Here is a 22,851-nt window from a genome sequence, read left to right as displayed (position 1 = left end):
ATACGGTTACTTGGAAATAGTAAATTTTGCGTTAATATGGAAAATATATTTACAGCAGTTAAACTACGGATATTGCATTAAAGCTATGACATTAAACGTGATAGATTATAACTCGGGGCCGGTGAGTTCAGAATTTAAGGTTACATAAAGATTCTGTAATATGGCTCGAGTTCTGCATTTCCTCATTTTCTTGTTGGCTCACAGCCACCTGATATAAAATAGAAGTAAAGGCAAAAATTTAGTTTTGCAAGAGTAGAATACATATCAGCACTCTTCTAAACTCTAAAATGCACGAGAACACATGTGTCAAAGTATTCTCAAAACTATGAAGAACAACAACCCTGAATGTTAATGTGTAGATTTTGACAACCCTCTGTATCGGGGCTACAATCATAAAATGCAGAAAGGTGCTCATGACCCTGAACATAACTGGCACCTCGATCAAACTCAAAATTTGTTCTAATATTTGATCACAATAGCTAAAGTTAAAATAACAGATGTGATTAGAAAGTGATGCAACAACTTGCTGCCAGTTTAGTGGGACAGTCAGTGGGGTGCAAACTGGTATCAGCCAGCAGTAAGAGGATAATGCCATGTCTATCTTTGACATACTGCACTGTTGCCATTCCACAGCTCAGAGGGGTTGACATTTTAAAACGCATGCCTCTTCATAGCAACCTAGCATTTGCAATAATTCCCTTTGAATCAAAACTACATTGCAATGTTTTCCATACAATTAACACTTTTTGTTTCAAATAAGACAACAACATGAAACAAAACATTCTGAAAATATCTTAATATGCATGAAAATTATTGGCAGCATGTTACCAGGAAATACTGGTAAACTATACCTGTGAGAAAAGCCTGACATTTAATGACGTTCAAACATTTTATCAGGCTTTTTTATTCAAAGCAACTATAACTATAATATCTTCGTATTATAGAAATATCTTTCAATTCTTTCATACGTCTCAATCAGACACCACCTGCACTGACAAACAACCTATAAACATATATATACCTTTTCAATTCATTTACATAAAGCTTTTAACAGTGCATATAGAACGAGTGCGCTTATATCGCATTTTTATAAAATTATAAAATCATCTTTTTTATGTACATACAAACACGTGGATGTAAAAACGCATCCATGCATTCTTGCATTTCTTAAAATAACGATTCAATCATTCGAAACCATTGTAGGTAGAGAGGTGTAGCCAGCACTGCTAGCAAAGCGAAAAACGAACAAGAAAACATTCTTGATATAAATGGCCATAAATTGTTCTGCCAGAATGGCACACCGAAGGTCTGTCCGCTGCGAGACCAGAAAGAAACTTCTGGTTTAAAATGCAGCCACTTGGGTATATCTGTCTGAATCGCTGCCGTCCCGAATCAAGTCCACTCGGAGAGCCAGCTGCTTAAAAGTTGGCCGAAGACAAGGATCGTTGTCCCAGCACTCCTGCATGATCTCGAATATCTAAAGGAGAAAGATTAAAAAAAAAAATGTTATCCATAACATCTGATGCATGATGAGAAGCATCGGACACATGACTAAACGTTAAGGTTAGCTTTAGCCTTATTGTACTAGTGCTGGATGACATGCGGTACCTCAGATGGACACCCCACGGGTTGCGGTAAACAGTTCCCTCGTTTCAAGAGCTCAATGAGATGATAGACGATCGTCTGTCCCTGCTTGTCTCCTCCCATCATACTCATGAACACCTGAGAAGAACAAAAGAAAGCATATTGTAACACACTTAGCAGGCAACTAGTCTATTAGGACGATTTCGAATTTCACAGACATACTTACTGTGGGTGGACTACAGAGCTTGTTGCTGTACGTGAACAGTTCATACAGAACCACTCCAAAACTCCAGACATCAGATGCCACAGAGAACTTGCTTTCAGTTAGAGACTCTGGTGCATACCTGTCACAACACGCTTTACTTAATTCATCTAGTGGTATAACCAATCAGATTTTCAAAACATGGGTGAGGTTTATAGATGAAGCTCACCAGAAAATCGGGCTCTCCCCAGGTTCTTTAACCTTGTAGTATTCTTTGTCCTGAGGCAAAACCTTGGTCAAGCCAAAATCGCCGATCTTCACCCGAAACTCGCTCTCAACTAAAATGTTTCGCGTGGCCAGGTCTCTGTGAATGTACCGCTTCGTTGCAAGGTATTCCATTCCCTGTAAAAACATTACGTGTGAAATTTTCAGATACGCGACACTTGAAAGAGGAGTTCAATGAATTATAGAAAGAAATGCTCCTGGTTACTTTGCATATTTGAGAAGAATAATAAACAAGCTTGTTGTGGTCAATCCTTTCTTTGTTCTTGTTGAGGTATTCGCGCAGACTGCCGTACGGTAGATACTCCATAACCAGCCGAAGATTTCTCCGTCCTGTAAAAACAAAGCATTTGAATATTCATTCTTTGCATATCTTTTATTCATTGCTTAATTATCATGGTGACGGGTGTGTGTCGTCGAATTTAACATCACCTTCACATAAAAGGCAGCAGTTCATAAGGTTGCATCCTCTCTTTACAGCAAATTTGTGATTTTTATTATACTGCATCTAAAAATGTAAAAAATAACCTGATCCTGTTTGATCAAGATATGCGACCGTTCTGTTTCAAAATACGCAAGTGTACCCTAAAATAACGTTTAATATACAGTTTCGTCTCTTCGTTTCATTTTTTAATTCACCATTGTAATCTGCCGTTTACTGACCTTTTAAAAAAATATCTGTAAGATTTGTAGTAAATCTAGAATCATGGACTCGAATCACGAGCTTGTGAATTGGAATCGAATCTGAACACCAGAATAGAAACCCAGCCATAACAGTTACAATACTAGTTGCAACTCAAAAAATAAATGTTTACTCACCCTCATGTCATTCCAAACCTGTTAGACTTTCCTACTTCCGCAGAACACAAAAGAAGATATTTTGAAGAACGCTGTTAAGTGGCACTCATTCACATGCATTGGTTTTGTGTCCATACTATAGAAGTGGATGGGTGAATGCACCGTTTGGTTGCCCACATTCTTTAAAATATCTTCTTTTGTGTTCTGCGGGAGAAAGAAACTCATACAGGTTTAATATGACAAGTGGTTGAGTAAGTAATGACAGATTTGAACACACACGTGTGGCAGCTGAAGGATGTATAGCTCGGCGTCCCTCTTACCTGCACCGTAGCACACGCCTTTGTATTTCACAATGTTCTCGTGCTGGAGGGATTTCAGGATCTCGATCTCTCGCTCAAAGTCTCGGATGTGTTCAGTGGTGCTGTGTTGCAGTTTCTTCACAGCCACCACCTCGCCAGTGTTGTCCTGCAGGGGGTCGTACCTGCACATTTCCACACTGCCAAAGTTTCCCTAGAAATAGAAAGTACCGTTCAATTCCTGATTTGTTATTTTCAAGTTTTAAAGACCTCCTGTGGTGAAAATCTAGTTTATAAAGTCTTCGGGTTTTTAAGATGCTTTAAGACAGACTATGTGCTAAGGTATAAAAGCTTTCTGAAGTTTCCCCAAAATGCCGTTTGGAAATGCCCGGGTTTGTGATGTCATAAACCAATCACATCAACTCATTTGACCCTGTGGTTCAGCAGTTCAATACACATGTAAGGATCGCGCATCCATTAGACTCTGAAACGATCAGCTGTCAGTTTCATTCATGTCAGGTGGGATTAATTGCATAATCATGTATTTTCATATTCTTAATGAAGCTGGGGTGTGAGTTATGGGGTGTTCCACCCCGGGAACTTTCCCCGGACCTCGGGACAGTACTCTGTGTGTTTCCACCACAGGAACCCAGGATCAAACTAAGTTCCGGGTAAAAATCGTCCCAAATAGTCCCTGTTCGTGAGGTAGGACATATCCGAGTTCGGGAAAGGCCTTGGTCGTTGAATATGCTGATTGGTTGAGTTCACGATGCATTTTCATTAGTTGACTTACATAGGCGTCGTGTTTATTTTAAGTTCATTGCAACAAAATAAGACAGATGGACCGATGATGAGGTCCAGGCTTCATTAGGTGATTTTGCTGAGGACGACATCCAACAGGAATTGGAAACGATGACCCGCAATGAAATGGTATACTAAGAAAAATATCGAGTCTTTTATTCAAGCTGGGCATTGTCGCACAAAAAAATGACAAGTGTCCACCGCTTTATGTGACGTCATCGTTGATTGACATTACCGCCCCCTCCAGGACTGGGAGGAGCAGTCACATGCAGTTCTACGTCATTGGACTGATTTGCCTAATCTTAATGGTACTTTAGACCGCTATGGAGACGAGACAGCAACAGGTCTGGGGAAATAAATGTTCCTGGGACAAATTGTTCCAGTTCATTTCGATAGAAATACGGCATTACATTCAAGCTATTTTAAGTTAAAAAAATTAAAATATGTAATTTTAATGGTCAATGATCAACCACAAGAGGACTTTAACCCCTCAGCAATAACAAAAATAATGCTGGCATTCATAAAGCTTATGATAACATTTATACAGTGTTTTTACAAAATTTTATATTACAATTAATTACAAATGTGTACATAATTACATAGTCATCATATATTAGTAAACATTCGTAAGGTATGTGGTTATCACAAGCTACAGGTTTATGATCAGAGTAAACAATACTGTACATGTCTTAGTGACCTTGCCCAGCTGCTGCAGGAAAATCAGATGTCTCTCCTCAAACTGAACCGGCTCCTCATTCTCAAACACTCCGGAACTGAATCCAGACGCCCCGGTTCTGCTCGGTAATATGTCGGTTTCCTTCACTATCTCGTAATCTAAAAAAACACATTCGTTCAGTGAACGTTACACAGCAGGTGCTGGAACAAGTAAATACTATCAAATGATTCTTCAAATAAGTCTTTACTTACCTGGGCAGAAGAGACTGTTGAGGTCCCGTATGATGGCTCTGAATGAAGGTCGGACCGTTGGCTCGTAATCCATGCAACTGTTAATCAGGTTGGCAAGCTCCGTCCACTTTGGAGCTGGAAGTTGGTGATGATTTTCATAGAACAAATGTTTCTGTAATGACAAACACATCAAACATGTGTAATAAGTTAAACAATAATTAAATTTATTTACATTTTGAGGACATCTATATTGGCCTGCCTTGGAATTGTCCATATTGGCGAGTGGCTTTTCTCCTCCGCTGCATATCTCCCATACAGTTGTGCCAAAGCTCCACTTGTCTGTGGCAGGACTCAGGTTTTTAGGGTCCACGATGCATTCGGGGGGCACCCAGGGAATTCGTTCCACAAGAACTAGAAGAACAATCACATCTTCAGTGCCGTTTAAAGAGATACAAAATGAACAGAACAGGCTGCACATGGGCAATATGAGCAAGAACAAATACTAAACTGCTAACACAAGTCTGGCATTAAGGAAAATCTGCCCTCTGCTGGTCATGAAAACAATTAAAATTTCAAAATTTTGACATTGAGATTTTCATTTTTCAAAATCTACGTTTAAACTTTGAATCACCACCTTGTACATCTGCTAAATGCAAAAGTTTGCATCTGAATGGAGATAAAAGGTAGCATCACTCACTCTCTCTGGGCAGTACTGTGACACTGATCCCCGGGTCGCTCAGTTTGATGAACGGTGGGTTTCCCTGTGCCCTGTCCTCTTCTCTGATCAACAAAATGTTCTTCGCACAAACATTCCCATGAGCCAGATTCTTCTCCTCCTGCGTGCGAAAGATTGAAAACATAAAATCTATCTCCTTCTTAAAAATAAACTTATTCCGGTTTTTAGCGACTTACCAAAAAAAGCATGGCCCAGGCGAGCTGCTTGGCCACTTCCAGCTTCCACGAGATGTTGACTGATATAGAGTTCTTGTTCTTCTTTAGGTAAGTATCCAAAGATCCAAACTTCACATATTCTTGGACCATGATGTCTAAGACAAAAAAAACCCACGAGTTAAACGATTTGGTGGCATTCGGAGATGTGGGATTTTGCATCAGTGTTGTGAACACTTACTCTCATCGCCGCACACACACACGCCGTAGGTCAACACCAGATGCTTGTGGGTGAGCTGGCTCATGATGCTGGCTGCCTCGAAGAAAGACTTCAAGAAAAAGAGGAGAATAAGTGACATCTGCTGATGGTTTAATGCTAAATGACTTAAAGGCCCATTCACGGCAATAATATGAGGATCACTCTGACTACATTAGCCTCCACACAAATGGATGATAACATTGATGAATGTTATGAAGATGCGAGCCCTTTCATGTTTCACAGATTCCGATTGGCTGGCAATTGAACCTCTGTCTCACCTCGGAGTAATTTCTGTGTGCTTTGTCCAAGACTTTGACAATGACTTCAGTCTTATGGGTTTCCCCATAGTCTCCCTGCTCTTTCCGAATCCCTCTGAAGATCTTGGTGAACGTTCCTTGACCTTGACTCTCACCCTGGAAAGAACAATGCAAAATATTCACCATTGTTCACACGTAACAGCTGAATTTGAACTGTGAAACGATCCATAAAAAGATAAAATTACTTACAAGCTCAAGATCTTCCTTTTTGATTTTGTGAAACACCATTTGACTGATGTTACTTCTCTGCATGGAGGAAGAGAGGGGGACCTCTAAACCCCTATTGCTTCGACACACCAAAAGGTTAGACTTTTCTGTTTATGTTGACAACAAAGCACAAAGCATAACCCGTTATGTCATCATATGTTAAAATAATTTCGTGACTCCATACAAAGTGCATAAAACAAACCCCACCCCCCACAACATGTTCAGACAGCTCTCAGAGAGTAGGGATAGATTTCATGTGATATTTAAATACGATTCGTGCTCATTTTTAGATTTATGTAACACAGGGCAGAAGTTTAGGTGCTGTACTGACCTTTGGCCCTTGGCGAACAGCACCTGCTGAACTGAAAGACAATGTCATCTGATTTCACAGTTTCCTTCTGGTAACACTTGAGCAGTTCCTTCAAGCTTCTAAAACTCCTTTTGGTTCCACTGAGATTGTAGTCGCCTGTCACAGACCTGGTGATCAGGCAGTGCTTGTACTCTACATCCTCATACGCCTGACGGTAAATAAAGAACATGTCAAGATGATGTGATCATGGGATTTTGAAGGTCACAGATATAGCTCTATAGGCTTGAATGTGTCTTATATAATTGCATTCAACTGCCATCGACATGCTATAATTAATTTAAATTAAACATTCACATACCCCAACTGCAAGAGTCAGGAAGTATTTGTTGAAGTCTTTGGGGCTGCACCGTAGCACATACAGACCTCTCTGGTTTCCTGACTTGCGCAATTTGCTGATTGCAAAGTCCATTCTGTGTGAACAGACAATGGAAACAAAGACCACAACATCACTGCCTTTCACATCCCTCGCATGCACTCATAAATATTCATTTAAGAAGTGTCCTTGACTAAGGATTTACATAGTCGAATCAGAATCTCGTCCGATTCTCGTCTCGCGTCGCCCACATGTGTGTATGTCAAGTCAACTTTATTTATATAGAGCTTTCAAAATTTTCATTGTTACAAAGCAGGTGTACGTGAAACACTGACTTTAAGTTAAACATATAAAGTTTATAAAAGTAAATACAAAAAAAGGTCAAAACACAGAACACAGACACACACAGATTCAAACACACCCAAATACAAAACACTCCACGTGCACACGTTCGAACACACAAAGACACACACACAAATGCACACGCAGACACGCACGTACAGTGGTTATCACTGAGAAGCACACATTTAAGATAAAGGTGAGACAAACACAGGTCAAATATTAAACAGACTATCAATTCCTATATGCAATATTAATTGAGTAAACTTTAAAATTCTAATTCGGCTGTGCGATATATTGAAATTATCGAATAATCGCACATATGCATATCGTGATGGTTTTGATAAAAGAGCTAATTAATTCTCCGAAAAGTAACGTATGGTCAAAGTTTTAGGTCGATGCGGACAGTATAGTATCCATCTGGCAAACGGATCTTAGTTGGGATATGCGTGCGTGCGCATGAAAGGGTGCGCTTGATCTGACGCAAGTTAATCGGCAAATCCGCGGCGTGAAATTTGTTTTATTTATTTTTGTTTGTTTACAAAATGTCCGATTTGTTTAATGGAACAGTAAAACATGGCTATTCACTTTCAGAAGTTGTAGTGATGCTTTCTTTTTCCTAAATAATGTGAAATGCATGTTGTTTATATAATTTCTTTAATATATTTAATACAATTTAAATTGAGCATTGAGTATTTAAATTAGCATGCTATTGCATTTCCCGTCAATATCGCACAGCCCTAAATTATAATCTATGCGTATGGGACGACACCAGGTGGTTAACAAGGGAACAGCGCAAAGTGCAGCTCACCATTGATGCACCAAAAAAACCATCAAACATTAATTTACAGAATTTGTTTAAAGCAGAATATACCTATAGCCAGATTCAAGTCACAATGAGCAAATTACATGCGTTTAGGCAAAATGTATGAAATGAAGGGGAATATATTTAAAACACAAGCCACAAATAGTAAAATTTATGGAAATTTTCCTTAAACATCACATAAGAATGCTGTGCCACTTACTAGACCACACCTGGCCTGAAAACTATTTTTAAAACTACAAGATAATAATGATTATTTTTTTACAAAAGGGAATACCAATGAACTACCAATAAAGGAGAAATGCAATAAAGCGTGCTGCTTTACATCATAAAAAAAATCTTTGGCCGCACAATGCGTGCCCATCTGCTACGCCACTGCCCATATAACCGAAATGGGATGATCCCAATTGCATAACACGAAGATTCGACTGCGAGATTGGTAGTCGAATCAGGCTCCTCATATCGAAGCATCGAATCTTCGCCTATTCAGGGTCAACCCTGATTCATTTCATTCAAGTCTACAAAAATAAGGCGCTTCTCACGCTAACAATGAAGCACATGTCAATCTTACGATATTGGCCCGTGGCAGTAGCTCTCCATCGCCTCCAACAGATGGGGTGGCGCCACGTCCTTGCAGAGGTAGTGATGGGCGTCTGTGGTCAGTCTGTAGTAACAGTCGATCAGTGACACAAATGACAAAGCCTCCATTGAGGAGGAGAACTCCAGCTCCTGATACAAATAAAATTAACAATCATAAAATAATCCTCTCTATTCCAAAACCAGCATTTGGAAGGCATTACAGATGGTAACTTTAAAACTCAGACTTACGAAACTTCATTTTGGAGAAATTCTAACAGATGTATTTCTGGCTCAATGTATTTGGCTGCATAGATGAACATCTTTCTTATATCACAGACTTACTAGAGTTTTGCCGTCTTGTCTGTTGATGGAGACGATTCGGTTCGTGCTGGTCCCCTCTTTGATACTGATATCGACAACTTCTGCAAAATCACAATACGTCTGCAGGTCCTGCTTAGAAAATACAGTCGTGTTATTAAAACACCGGAAGGGACGAAACTAAAATAGCTTTGAAATGAAACAATAATGTGAACAATCTGTGCAAGAATTTTGCGTCCTTTTGTGTTTGAAAATAAATTGGAACATGATTGAAGCCACGTGACCTTGAGTAAATGATGAAATGATGCTCGGTTCTGGGAGAACTATGTCTGGAAGACTTAAATTATGAATGAAGCCAGGATGAATCACACAGAGAACTATTTGAGGTCTATCAATACAATTTTAACAGCGTTACACCGCAGGCACCGTAATAAAATATCTGTACACAGTTCTCAGAATCTCCCCAAATATTTAATTAGGCATTTCATGCGTTTCATCTAAAGTGAGCGCTCGGCCAAAAAACAAACAATCTCTCATAATAAATTCTAATTTGTTTAAACATTTACATACTTCACTTAAAAAAAACTGGTTATCAGCTAAATATAAATCTTGATAGATTTGATAAACAGCTTAAACAAAACCAAACAAGTGCCGTTTACCTCCGACTGTGCGTCTTTATGTTGTTCACGGCACAACTGAATGCCGTGGTCTGCAGAGACGACTATGGTGACCTGCTCGGCCGAGGGCTTTTTGACCTGGAAGCGTTCAGTGTAGAAGCCGGAGTCCAGAGACTCTAGGCTGATCAGGTACTTGAGCTTCAGGTCGCGCGCCGACGCTCGGCACTGGCTGAGTTGCTGGACCACCCTGCGGAAACGGTGCCGTATGCGCTTCCTGGTGATGAAGTGGTAGTCCTGGATACGTTCCCTCATATCTTTAGGAAGGAAGGACTTGTAACTGAATAAAACAGATAAGAAGTGACGTATTAACAAGTGCATAAATATGAAAAGGCCCCAGAATGGAGACTCCTCAAGAGCTAAACCTCAGACATGCTATCAGTACTCGTGTAAGGCCGACTGAGTTTGGTACCTAATTTCATTGTAGATGTCCAGCGGAGAGCACTGCTTCTCTTTGCCCGTCCTCATCATATCCAGCACTGCCATGCCGAGGCACTCCTCCTGAATCTCGTGGTCACTGGATAACTTCACCCAGCCGTTTACAAAGTCGCTCCTCCACTACAAACATAAAACACAGAGGGGAAAATCCCATCATTACGACAAAGTCAGGAGAAAGAGATCACTTTTAGCTGTTCCAACTATGGCCGAACCTTTTTTGATTTTGGCATCATATTATCCCCTGGGTTGTCTCAGTGTTAAAGGAAAGGTTCACCTTAAAATCTAAATTCTGTTGTTTTTTACTCTCCCACATGACGTTCGACAAATTCAATTGAGTCACTTTGACCGGATGGACCAATTAACGATGTCTAAAGTATTTTTCTGGACCTTGACAACAACTATAATCATGATGTCTATGAGGAGGCCTGAATCTTTCGGATGTCACTTAAAATATCTGTTTTTGTGTTCCTTAAAACACATTGAACGTCATGTGGGGGAGTAAAAGATCACACAGATTCTTTTCAATAAAAATGCAGTTTACATACATGTGTATGGCAAAAATCTTTCTTTGAGGGTCTGAACGGACAATTCTCGGCCAGAACAAACTGCAACGTGGATCAGGCTTTGCGCCCACAGTCAAAAGTCCCTGGTCCTGGGTTAAGCAATGTTTCAAACTCGGACAGGGGGTTAAAGGGACAGTTCATCCAAAAGTTTTGAATCTTTCATCATTTACTCACCCTCAGGTTGTTTTAAACCTGTATAAATGTCTTTGTTCCAATGAAACCAGTGAAAGATATTTGGAAGAATGTTAGCAATTTTCAGTTCTGGGACATCATCCACTACCATAGTAGGAAAATATTTGTGTTTTTCTTGTTTGGTTGAACACATAATGAGATATTTTGAAGAATTTAGGAAACAAGGAGTTCTGGAGCTCCTTTGACTACAATTGAATTCTTCCTACTATGGTAGTCAATGATGTCCCGGGAACTGAAAATTCCTAACATTGTTCATCGGAAACAAAGTCATTTATACAGATATGAAATCACATAAGGGTGAGTAAATGATGACAGAATTGTAATTTTGGGGTCAACTATCTCTTTAAGTATGGTTCGTAACCATGGCTTATTGCCAGAAACCCAAATATTTACCTCAAGTTGTTCCAAACCTGTATATATTTATTTGTTCTGTTGAACACAGAGAAAGATATTTGGAAGAATGTTAGCAACTGAGATTTCTGGGCACCATTGACTACCATTAAAATGGTTGTAAAAAGGTCCTTTAGAACAGTTTGTTTCCCTAAATTCTTCAATATATTTTCTTTTGGGTTCAACAGGATGTTTGGGTGAACTGTCCCTTTAAGTCTAGTTGTAAAGACACAACTAAGAAAAAATAATAACGATGACCAAGGCTGTCAGACACTAAACCTATCTATCACAATGATTTACATAGAACATTATGTCCTCAAGTATTATTTAAATTTCGTTTTAAATAATGGTGTTTTTTTAATGGCCAATGATACCCTGATATAAGATTAGTCTTTATATAATTATAGTGTCAAATAAACAATTATTTTACAAGACTTATACAATTATTTAAAACATTTTTACATTGAAAGTATTGAATGTGGGGGTCCGCCATAGACACATCTAGTCTATCAACAAACACGTCTTTCTTTTTACTGAAAAACACTTAAAGACAGTAAATCTTAAAAATGAATGTCCAAATGCAGTCAGATACAAAGCATCCTGGGAACTACAGATCAACTGCCAAGGGAGTTATATCTACAAATATTATTTATGTAGTCACAAAACTAAATAAATAAGTAAACTTAATTTGACCAATTTAAATGGTTTTAACATGATAAAATTGAGTTTGATTTACTTTTTTATTTTAATTGAACAAATTATTAATTAAAATCTGTACAACCATAATTTGAAGACTTTTACGATACTTTAACTTAATACTTTTGTTAAAAAGAGGAACATAATTATATCACAGTACGCACATACATTGTTAAGTAATTTGCGTGTTCTGTACATTAATGGTAACAGGTCACACCACAACAAAATGCGCATTCACACAAATGCTTGAGGTCACGCAGGTTTCATTTAGGGATCATATGCGATTAAAATGCTCGCAATTTCAATGTTCTCTCGAGACGTGCCACGAGATCTCATCACACCCCTAGTATTTCAGTAATATAACCAACTTGGAGGGTTTCGGTAACCAGCATTTATATTCATAAATATGAATTCTGTCTGAAATATTGATAGCTAATCGTTATTTAATTATTTTATCGTGCATTAACACATTTCACATAATTTGATATTCCCCACCACTTCAAATTGTTTTGCTTTAAAAAAATGTTGGAATATTGTAGACTTTTTAAATAAAAGATCAAAAGGAGAAACAGGTGCCAATAATAGTGCAGTGTACTGAATATTAACAAACCTGTTACCTTAAGAATGACGCAGTCACTGTCAATTATCAAATTCCTGTAATACCGGCATAACGAAGGCAACTACAGCATACATGCATACTGCCAAGCCTACACAAGTTCACCTCAAAACACACCACAGCCTTATTTTAAACTGCAAAAGCCTCTCGTCTCCAAGGTCCAGCGCGGTGGTCCTTCTGATTCTGCAATTTCACCAGCGGACTTTGCATGTGAGCATCGAAAAAGATTCACAAAGATATACAGAGCTATGCAGAGCCGGCCTTCCCCATAAGGGAACTAAGCGGCTGCTTAGGCCCTCGCCGCCACTAGGGGCCCACACCATCACATGCATTACAGCTTTTTTGTGATATATTCATAACAAGCATTAGTTTTCTCATGTAGGGCTGTGCACACTATTTCTTCTGTGGTGTGTGTCAAAATATGTGAAATTACTGACTACACGCAACATTGCAATATCAAAATAAGTGAGTTGGCCAATCAGAATGAAAGGAGGCGGGAGTTACTGATTACAAAACCGAGCAGTGACCAATCAAATAACGTCTATAGCTGTAGTTCAGAGCGGTTTAGTGTTAAAAGATAGAAATGTTGAACATCTTGATGCAAACAACAAAATGCTGATTTAGATGAAAAATATGTAATTTACGTGATTCTGTTATTTATAATGATCTGTTAATTCAGTGTTTTATTTGGGATAAGGTTAAGAATAACTGTGAATATTGTAAATTACTTTAACGGTTATCAAGTAAATACAGGATAAAAATTAATTAAAAGGGATTAAATCATCATCAAGGGCTGTGTGACTTTAAAAGGATGTTTTACAGGTTGTGGTAAAAATTTTAGATAAAAATGGTTCTTAAAATAAAATCTTTGCAAATAATTAAATGCATAAATTCCACAAGCTTTGTGTGGTCCGTGCTCAAAATTTGCCTCTGTTTAAGGCCCCCTAAAGGCTTGGCCCGGCCCTGGAGCCATGATTCACTTTCACACACTGTAAAACCCAAAGACAAGAATGTCTCTTCTTTAAGAATATCCCATAGAAGGCAATTCAGCGCAAAGAGTGGGATCAATTAAGTCAATTAAGTAAGTGGGATCAATTAAGTAAGACTTCAGGCCACATGAAACAGATGTTGCCATTGCGATTCATCCAGCTGAAGAACAACTAATAACGTTTATGGTCAATCTGTCTAATATTGTGTTGGTTACCATGGTTTATTGATTTTCTTTATTAATAATACAGAATAAGGTGGTTAAAAAATGATCGCATATTAAATCGCAATCGCAATACTGATTCAAATGATAGCAATTTGATTATTTTCCCTACTGAGAATGCTCATTTGTGGGTGAACTACATGTTTAAATGTGAGGAAGACCTACCTGAGCAAAGAGATAAGCCATGACATAGTCATCCAGTACAGGACTTTCCGATCCCTTAGTAACTCCATAGCGGTACGCCCGAGACGCGCCACAACTGTACCAGCCAGGAAAATAGTATCTGTCCAGATGGATATCGACAAAACTGAATTAAAATACATAACCTTTTCAGCTTCATTTGCTTAAATAAAATGAGCCTGATATATTACCTAATTCTAAACAACAAATTCTCATTGGATGCTTCATCTAAATGCAGAATGTGATTGGGCGATAACCAGATGCCTTCTTCTTCCTTGTAAAACCCAAACAGGCTACAATAGACTGGTGAGACTCCTGGTAGGGAACACATGAAGATAAAACAGGTACAGGTGAGAAAAGACAGTCTGATACAAAGAATCCATAGAGTCAATTCATGAACATAAGCCCAAAAGCTTAAATAGTATTTATTGCATTGTAAATTTTCCTCTGTAAAACCGGCACACTTAGTTTTAAAAACCAAAAAAAGGTATTTTATTAGCACACAGTATTAGCAATTGCGTCAAAAACATTTCCAGTAAGCAGATTTAAAAACGCAAAACCTTTGAGAAACCATTTTGTCCGTAGCATTACGTCACCACCAGCGGTGTAGTGCGAACAAAAAAAGTGGTGTACTATACTATTCACCCATAAACCTGACCTCAAATGGCCATAAGACATTTAGATATTTAGCAGACGCTTTTATCCAAAGCGACTTACAGATGAGGAAACATTGATGTCAATACTTGGGAAGAAAATGTACCTGCATTTGGGTACAAGCATCTTGTTTGTGGCTTCAAGATGTTCACACCTCTCTCGCTATTGTTCTTGTTTCTATTCAATGTCGAAATAAAGTCTTTGCAAGTCAGTCTGTTACCTGTGACTTTATTAATGGCTGTAAGGAAGCTGACCAGTCTGTCACCATCGCTATGGCTATTCACAATGCTAGCGGTGGCTCCTGTCATGTTTATCTCTGTTAAACAGTAAATACAGGTGGACTGGCAGGATCTGCCAAAACGGCACATGAATCCACTTCATTTTATCCAATGTGTTTACACAATAATCTAGTACTGTTGGGTTTCATTTTCATTGTGCTTGAGAGTGTAGCAATGAGAATCCATTGTGGACATGAAGGAAATATTGTTTTTGCGATTAATCGCATCTAGAATAAATGTTTGTGTTTACATCATATCTGAGAGTTTATTTCGCAAACATTTCAGAGTGTGAGAAAAGCTACAGTCAACCACACTGAAACTTTAAAGCTTTTGCGATGCCCCGTCTAAAAAAAATAAGTCAATTAAAGCTAAACACTCAGATGAAAAATATTCTGTAGTATACTACAGAATTTGCTATAGATAATTGTAGTTACCTTGCCGTAAACTGATAAACTGTTGTAAAACGGTAGTATACTAAAGTAAGATCAAAAAATACTATAGTATCTAGGACTTTTCCTGCAGTTTACTATAATAAATACTATATTGTATACTACGGCATGGACAAATGTATTACTTTTGTACAGTACAGAACCTTAGAAAAATGTAATCTAATTTAGGTAAACTGAAAATTATATGGCCCTAATTTATCCATCTGTATGTAAAATTGAAGGGGGCATGCAATGGCGTTTCATGCAGTCTGACTTATTTACAATCTTCGCATGCTTGACATGGTCAACTTGTCCATTTCGTAACAAGTTTTCTTAGTCCCTTATTGGGCAATTCTCCCGGAAAAGCCGCCCACGGCAAGGCAAAAGAAATAGCCAGCCCAAGCATCAACCGAGCAAGACCTGCTTAGCATCAAGATTTGCTGCGCTGTGGGCCTGCAGCTGCAGAAAGTGAGAGGTGTGTGTTTGTTTCAGTGACGGATGTTATATAAACGGACATTGGATTTGGAGATCGTTTGAAACTGATAGATGGTCCGGTCACAGCGCTGAAAGATGCTGGACATAAACTGCATGCAGTAAGTGAAACTGAGTCATATCTGTACTATACTTGCCTATTCATTTCTGAATACTTTTTACTGCATTTGACATTATATTGACATTTCAGATTTCCTAGGCCAGCCGCTCCCTCCCTCCCTCCCACATTTGGGAGAAACTATTGTCGGCGGCTTCTAATTTGACACACCTGAATTAGGTGGAAGAAGTTCGGTTGTGTATACTTTCCCCCTCTCTGATTTAGTTATTATAAGCAAAATATCGAATTAAACCTTTATACAATTTATCGCAAAAAAAAGTCAAACAAATCGATTATCAGAATAATCGTTAGTTGCAACCGTAGTCGAAAACCATTCATTTTTCCCTATGGCCTATAGAAATGACATTTGATTTCACTTTATTTGAAAGAAATTAATCAAAAGGTGTAAACGATTCACGAACACGTTTAACCAAATATTAATTCTTAATTAATTCGGCTTTATAAATTTAATCCAAAAATAGTTTATTCCCACACTGTTTGTTAAGTTTTTGTAATAACTGATAATAAAGAAAACAAAAACACTGATTGTTATGTTTACTTTATGTATTGTCTTTATTTATTATATTTAATGAAAGAATTAAGATTCAACCTAAATCTGTCTTTGTAAAAAATCAATATATTTGTTGTGTTTATTAGTGAGCTGACTCTAATCAGATGGCCGTCTCACAGTGTATCATAAAAATAGTGAGCCAGCAAGTGTACGTGGGATAAACATTGAAATCAGAGTGCATTGTGGGCAAAAACAGAGTAATCGAATGTAGGGAATTAAATTTCCCTTATGTTTCAGACACTACCACTAAATGTATGAGAAACTATAAAGTGCACTAAGCAGGATGTAGAGAGAGCGGGTCGGATAAAGCTTCTCTCTTTCCAAAAATTTGGAAATATTTTGTTTCAAAACCAAATAATATTGCAACACGGTGCGAAACTGAAAAATACCATGGCTGGTCGTTACAAACAGACGGGTCTGGATTTCTTGCTATTCACGTAATGTCACACCTGGTTAGCACTTGTTGTAACGTGTCAGTGGTTTTTTTTAGTTTCCCTTCCATCCGTTACCGTTCGATGAAAATTAGGGCTCTGCAATTAATCGGTAAGTTTCTAGAAACAAAACAATTGTAACAATCAAGCAGCGCTAATGAAAATGACTTACCGCACTCTTTGGCGGCTTCGATGATGAGCTGTTCAGTGATGTACTGTCCTTGTGGGTAACAGAGGGGGCCGCAGGGGGCGTCACTCTGACTGCTGTGGTAGAAATGGATTTTAAGAACTGTGGATTGCTTCACGCTGAGGTCCTCATGGTGGAGGTCGCCGTTTTGGTGAAGCGGTTCACAGGCTGCTGTCTCCACGTCCATCACAGAGACACAAGCGACAAGACACGATGGAGTAACATTCACCTGGAGGAGAAAACACCAGAAATCTAAGTTTGCTTACCAGTGGATACGCTGTGATATTTTATTATGGATAACTGTAAACTGTACACACATTCGCAAAGCTCACAATTACAAGTACAAGTTTCATACTGACTCACTTTGTGCCCTGACAGTCAGAATGGTCACCACATTCGAATAAACGTTCACAGAAAATGCTAGTTGAGCACTTTCATGACGTGTATGGCTCATTTTAGATGCTTTTCTCCACCGGGAGAATCACACTTGCAAAACATTACGTGAGATAATCAAGGGATGATTCAATAAATTGTCATTTTATTTACCCTCATGTCATTCGAAACATGTGACTTGCTTCTGTGGAACCCAAAAGCAGATATCTTGAGAAATGTTTGAATTTGTGATCATAACAATGGACGTCAATGGAGTTCCGTGTTGTTTTGTTAGCACCATTTTTCAAAATATCTTTCTTTGTGCAAGGTAGAGAACACTATCGTGTATTTTTTGTGTGACCGGACTATATGCTTTATAATTGAAATCTGTAAAGCCATCATGTTTCAGTAGTTTGTTTTCTGGACTGGTCTTTTATTGTGCAACTATTTCAGATGAATTACAATCAATCTAGACACCCTAAAGTTACCAACCACTGCATGTGTGTTATTCCTAAAATATGTTTCAATTGGTTGCTGCTATTTTATTAGATTGTCTAACAGGTATAACCTGGTGTGCTCACCCCTGACAGTCTCCTGACCGGATTATCAATTTACAGTCAATGCTGCAAACTATTAAAAGCTGGTTGATTTGGGAGCTTTATTTGAACACCATTAACACTAAAGTCTAAGTAGGACGTCAAGATGTGCAAAGCTGGAAATGACTATTGGGGAACTGCTTTAATAATAATGCTGAGTGTGTCATCATTGTTTGCTGTGGCAACATCAAATTGAACAAAAAAACACAACACAAAGGCCATTTAGAGAATTATGAAATGTACTCCACGAAATAGACGCCTTGACTTTAGCTAAACAGATTGCTTCTGCTTTTACAGTTAGAGCCCACGGTTGATCCCTTTCCAGTTTACATGAGCCTTTCGAACGATTTTCGATGTTGTGTTATTGACCGACAAATGTTTCATTGACTCCATGTGAATATTGCATAACAGATGATAAACCTTGATGGCGTTTGTTTTTAATAATTGTTTGCACTGCTGGATTCTCTTCAGATAATGTGTGTAGGAGTCTCTTTGGCATACTTCACATTGCAGCCAACTGTACCACGGTCTACCATATATTTCTACTAAAAAAGGCCGTACAAAGAAAATGTAGGGATTTGATCTGTCATGAAATGCCCGCAGCTTGAAAAGTGGCCTCTGTATGACACACGGTTAGAGGTTGAATATAATAAAAAGGGTTTAGAAATGTCAACCTGCTGTTGTTTCACAAGAGGAGCGAGTTACTGCATTACGACTGCAGACACTAAATGTTTTTCTCTGGAATAGCATGCGCCAATGAAACCAGGAAACTGTACGAATAAGTAGACCAACTTTAATAATTCTCTTCTTGCGGTTTTAAACCATTTTATTAGTCATCCGCTTTTCAAAAACGTTACACAATTTTCGCCGACAGTTAAACTAGTCATTATTTCTGCTGGGTGCTATTGTACTACCGTCTTTAGTTTTTGTGTTGAAATCACAGCATCTATCCCACTCACTGACTTACCATTGATTGAAGGTCATGTATTCATATTGATTTCAATAAGAGAAAGTTGCAACAGTTCAGGGCTGGGTTTCTCGAAACCTTAGCGCTACGTCATTTTTAAGTTATACCTTAACAGTGGTAGCGATATATTATAAGAACGACGTACGAAGGTTTCAGGAAACCCAGCCCAGAAGTATAATAAGCACGCTTTAAGAAAACGTCGAGGTCCGAAAGCACAAATATAATGTTGTAGAAAACATGCTCAAGGGTTCTTTACAGCGATGCCGTTTCCCAAAACTTTTAATAGACTATTTTTACAAGAATGGCCTTTGGGGCAACAGATAGTGGACATTAAAGGCTCTTTACAATCCAATACAGACTGACAAAAGAACCATTCTTTTTTTTTAAACAAAGTTTGACCCCTTTAAAGTGAAAGAACCTACAAAATATATTGATAGCAGATATGACACCAAAAAAAAAGTGCACAGGTCAACAACTTCAGCATCTCCACAAAAACAAGTTTGCCTGATAACAAACCACATGTGAGCTGGAAAATAAAGCACATTATTCAATGTTCACAAACCCGAGAGGCTTCTTAACACTAAGAGTTAAACGTGCTTGAAATGATACACAAGACAGCAGACAAGCTGTAGAAACTGACTTCCTGAGGACATGTTTTTACACTTAAACATCATTTTTTAAGTGCGGATGTGGACTCGGTCTGCAATCTCGATCTAACCACAACACGAAACGTTACTTTGGTGCTAATACAGATGATTAGAATATTAATTACACTACATGGTGGAAAGCACAAACTGTCAAAAGTCTCTCAGAGAAATCCTTAAGATAACTATGCAAATTTTTGACGAAACGTGACTCGAATTTGACGTTTTGCGTTTGTACTCGATTAATGGATCAACGTTCAATATATATCGACAATGTAGCGAACAAGACGGTACAAAACACACTGGAAAAACAACATTATAGATCATAGCATAGCGACAGACTTACATTTGTGTTTGTGAGCACATCGCGTGGAAAGAAATACTCACTTGCTTGTTTGATGTTGCCGCGCTAGCGTGCACTGCTAGCCAACTCGCGCCACGAGAATGTAGTCAAAACTTGAAATATCCCAGTCAAATATTCGCTTAACCCATGCTGCTGTACACACTCGACGTGTGTGCTTTACTCGAGGGTCGGTCGTTCGTCCATGTCGTTGGTGGTCGTAACCTTTGACTCGTAGTACGGCTCGCTAAGACGTTATAGGGTCAAGTTTAGACTAGCTGCGCGCTAGCATGTGCAGCCGCTGCCGCTTTTATTTACCAAACACGACCGCCGGAGCCTCGCATACATGTCCACATCGATGCGATGATGTATTCTGAAATAAAGCCACTCGATGCGTTACGGAAGAGACATATCTCGAGTTCACCAGTCGAGTGAAGTGACAGCTAGCGGGCATGCTAACTCACCCAACCGTCAGCGCAGCATTCGCGTGTCATCAAATACCATTTGCGTTTGTTGTTAAACGTCCAGAAAGACGTAAATTTGGAGTTAGTATTTTCACCACGCAATCTTTATCTTCCTGTTGTCTACACAGACAGATGGCGCCCTGTAGTTACTGCAGACACGCCACCGGGTCTCGTTGGGGCGTGTCTCAAAACTTAACGAACTGCCTACATAGACAGCTTTATTGGATGACATGAGAATGTGTGACACGCACTTATGATGGCCAGGAATGATGCTGAAATTAGTCTCTGTATAGCAAATGTTATGCTTTATGACGAATATAGATTCATGTTAATATGAATATAGAGGAAATGGCGATTGGTTGTCTCGGTGGCTAAACTTAAAGAGTCAAAAGTCAAGTTACACGGTATTTCTCAACCAGCACGCCAGGGCTCACTAGGGGGCGTTAAAGGGACAGTTCACCCCAAAATGAAACTTCTGTCATCGTTTACCTACCTTCAAGTTCTTCAAAATCTGTATAAATGTATTTGAGCTGACAAACACAAAGGAAGATATTTGGAAGAATGTCAGAAACCGATCAGACCCCATTGGTAGGGAAAATAAATACTATGGGAGTCAATGGGGGGAATAGATATGTTCGGTTACTGACATTCTTCCAAATTTCTTCCTTTGTGTTTATCAGAACAAGGAAATGTAAACAGGTTTGGAACAATCTCAGGGTGAGTAAATGATGATTTTATTTTTGAGTTAACTATCCCTTTAACGAACTTCCAAAGGGGTCTCAAAAGGACTTAAAAAAAGGTAAAATCAAAAATAAGACATTTCTTGTGTCTCATGTGGTTATTTTTGGTTAATGAATATACAATTTTCTAATGTCTAGATTTGGAATATTATATTTATTATAAAACCGAGCCTTCAAAGCGGCTGACATGCCCTGCTCCAGCAGTCAATATGGGTTCGTATCAAAATACACAAAATTCAATCCTTAGAAAAATTATAATTAGAAAATTAATATTGAAACCTCCAAACACTTCCAATATATCTCTTAGTCTGGTGCAAGTGTTTTAAATGTTAATTATATATTTTTTATTGGCTCAAAGTGTTCAACTGACAAGGAACATCTGCATTACCGTTTTTAATTTTTCAATACATTTTGAATACTTTGCCTATTTATGAAAAACCTATATTATGGTTGTTTAATTGCCAGTTTTAGACAATAGGTCAGCATGTATAATAAATCTCGCTTTTTCTATTTTATTTCCTATGCATGTACGTAAATAATCTTCTGAAAAGATGACAACTAGCCTCAGATTCCTGTATAGGGCAGGACTTGTTAGTGGCTATTTATGGGCATAAAGGCTGAGCTGATTCCTCGAAATGCATCTGGTGCCCAAAATTTCTAAATAATCTGACAGCTCTCTCGGTTTTGAACACAGCCGGTGTGTAATAGTAGACTGAACACTGACTGACCCTTAGCTGTATCACCTCCATCGGATTACAATCAATTATTAACTCTACATGCTTACAGCGCCGGCCATTCAGATTATTTGTGTTGACTATCTTTAGAATTGCATGTTTTTGGCTGTGACTTTGTTAGATAATTTCAAGGAAGTGAAATAAGGACGGTGAACTTGCCTGGTTGATGTTTGACCTCTCAGTTTGGTTTAGCTAAAAGCAAAGAATGTTTGGTATACACATGGTCCAATGCGTCTCTAAACCATAATGAAAATACTTTCTGGGTCAACGAAATAATCCCCTCAACCAAATATCAGATAACTGATGAATACATCTATTGCAGATTTCTACTCTGAAATCATAAGGAAGAAAGACTTTGCACTTACTGAAATAAAAAAGAAACAACGTTTTAAAGATTTAGCTTTTAGAAAACGTATCGATGTGAAATGATTATTTAGGTGATCTAAGCAGTAACATCAGCCACGTCAGTGTATATAACTGTATAGAAACAGACGCATTATTATTGATTGTTTATTTTTTTACAGAGTGGTCTGGACATCTCATTTACATAGGAATGACATTACATTGGGTTACAAAATATCATACGGTTTTAAGCAAGGACATGTCACAATAGTT

The 22,851-nt window shown here is 38.4% G+C and overlaps 1 protein-coding gene across 4 annotated transcripts; it reads right to left on the bottom strand.

Moving 5' to 3' along the window:
* Positions 1-357: 357 nt before the first annotated feature.
* jak2b (Janus kinase 2b) lies at positions 358-20,964 on the bottom strand. Of its 4 annotated transcripts, none has more exons than XM_079486697.1 (24): positions 20,346-20,964; positions 17,365-17,608; positions 14,433-14,556; positions 14,227-14,344; positions 10,369-10,514; positions 9,942-10,236; positions 9,307-9,414; positions 8,957-9,114; positions 7,209-7,320; positions 6,872-7,058; positions 6,523-6,647; positions 6,295-6,429; positions 5,999-6,086; positions 5,782-5,915; positions 5,567-5,705; positions 5,129-5,280; positions 4,891-5,041; positions 4,661-4,797; positions 3,187-3,376; positions 2,277-2,401; positions 2,016-2,188; positions 1,811-1,928; positions 1,609-1,722; positions 358-1,477 (listed from the first exon to the last, which is right to left on the bottom strand). In XM_079486697.1, exons 2-24 carry the CDS (start codon positions 17,564-17,566, stop codon positions 1,343-1,345), a joined length of 3,366 nt encoding a protein of 1,121 aa, XP_079342823.1. In that variant the 5' UTR covers positions 17,567-17,608; positions 20,346-20,964; the 3' UTR covers positions 358-1,342. The 4 variants fall into 4 exon arrangements, with proteins under 4 accessions (XP_079342823.1, XP_079342822.1, XP_079342821.1 ...); XM_079486696.1 differs by having other exon boundaries at positions 20,305-20,949; XM_079486695.1 differs by having other exon boundaries at positions 9,307-9,417; positions 20,305-20,934.
* Between the last annotated feature and the right edge of the window lie 1,887 nt (positions 20,965-22,851).

This window comes from Barbatula barbatula, assembly GCF_947034865.1.
Source record: "Barbatula barbatula genome assembly, chromosome: 2".
Classification (NCBI taxonomy): Eukaryota; Metazoa; Chordata; class Actinopteri; order Cypriniformes; family Nemacheilidae; genus Barbatula; species Barbatula barbatula.
The sequence above is the reverse complement of the archived record's forward strand: the minus strand, read 5'-3'. Positions and strand labels throughout refer to the sequence as shown.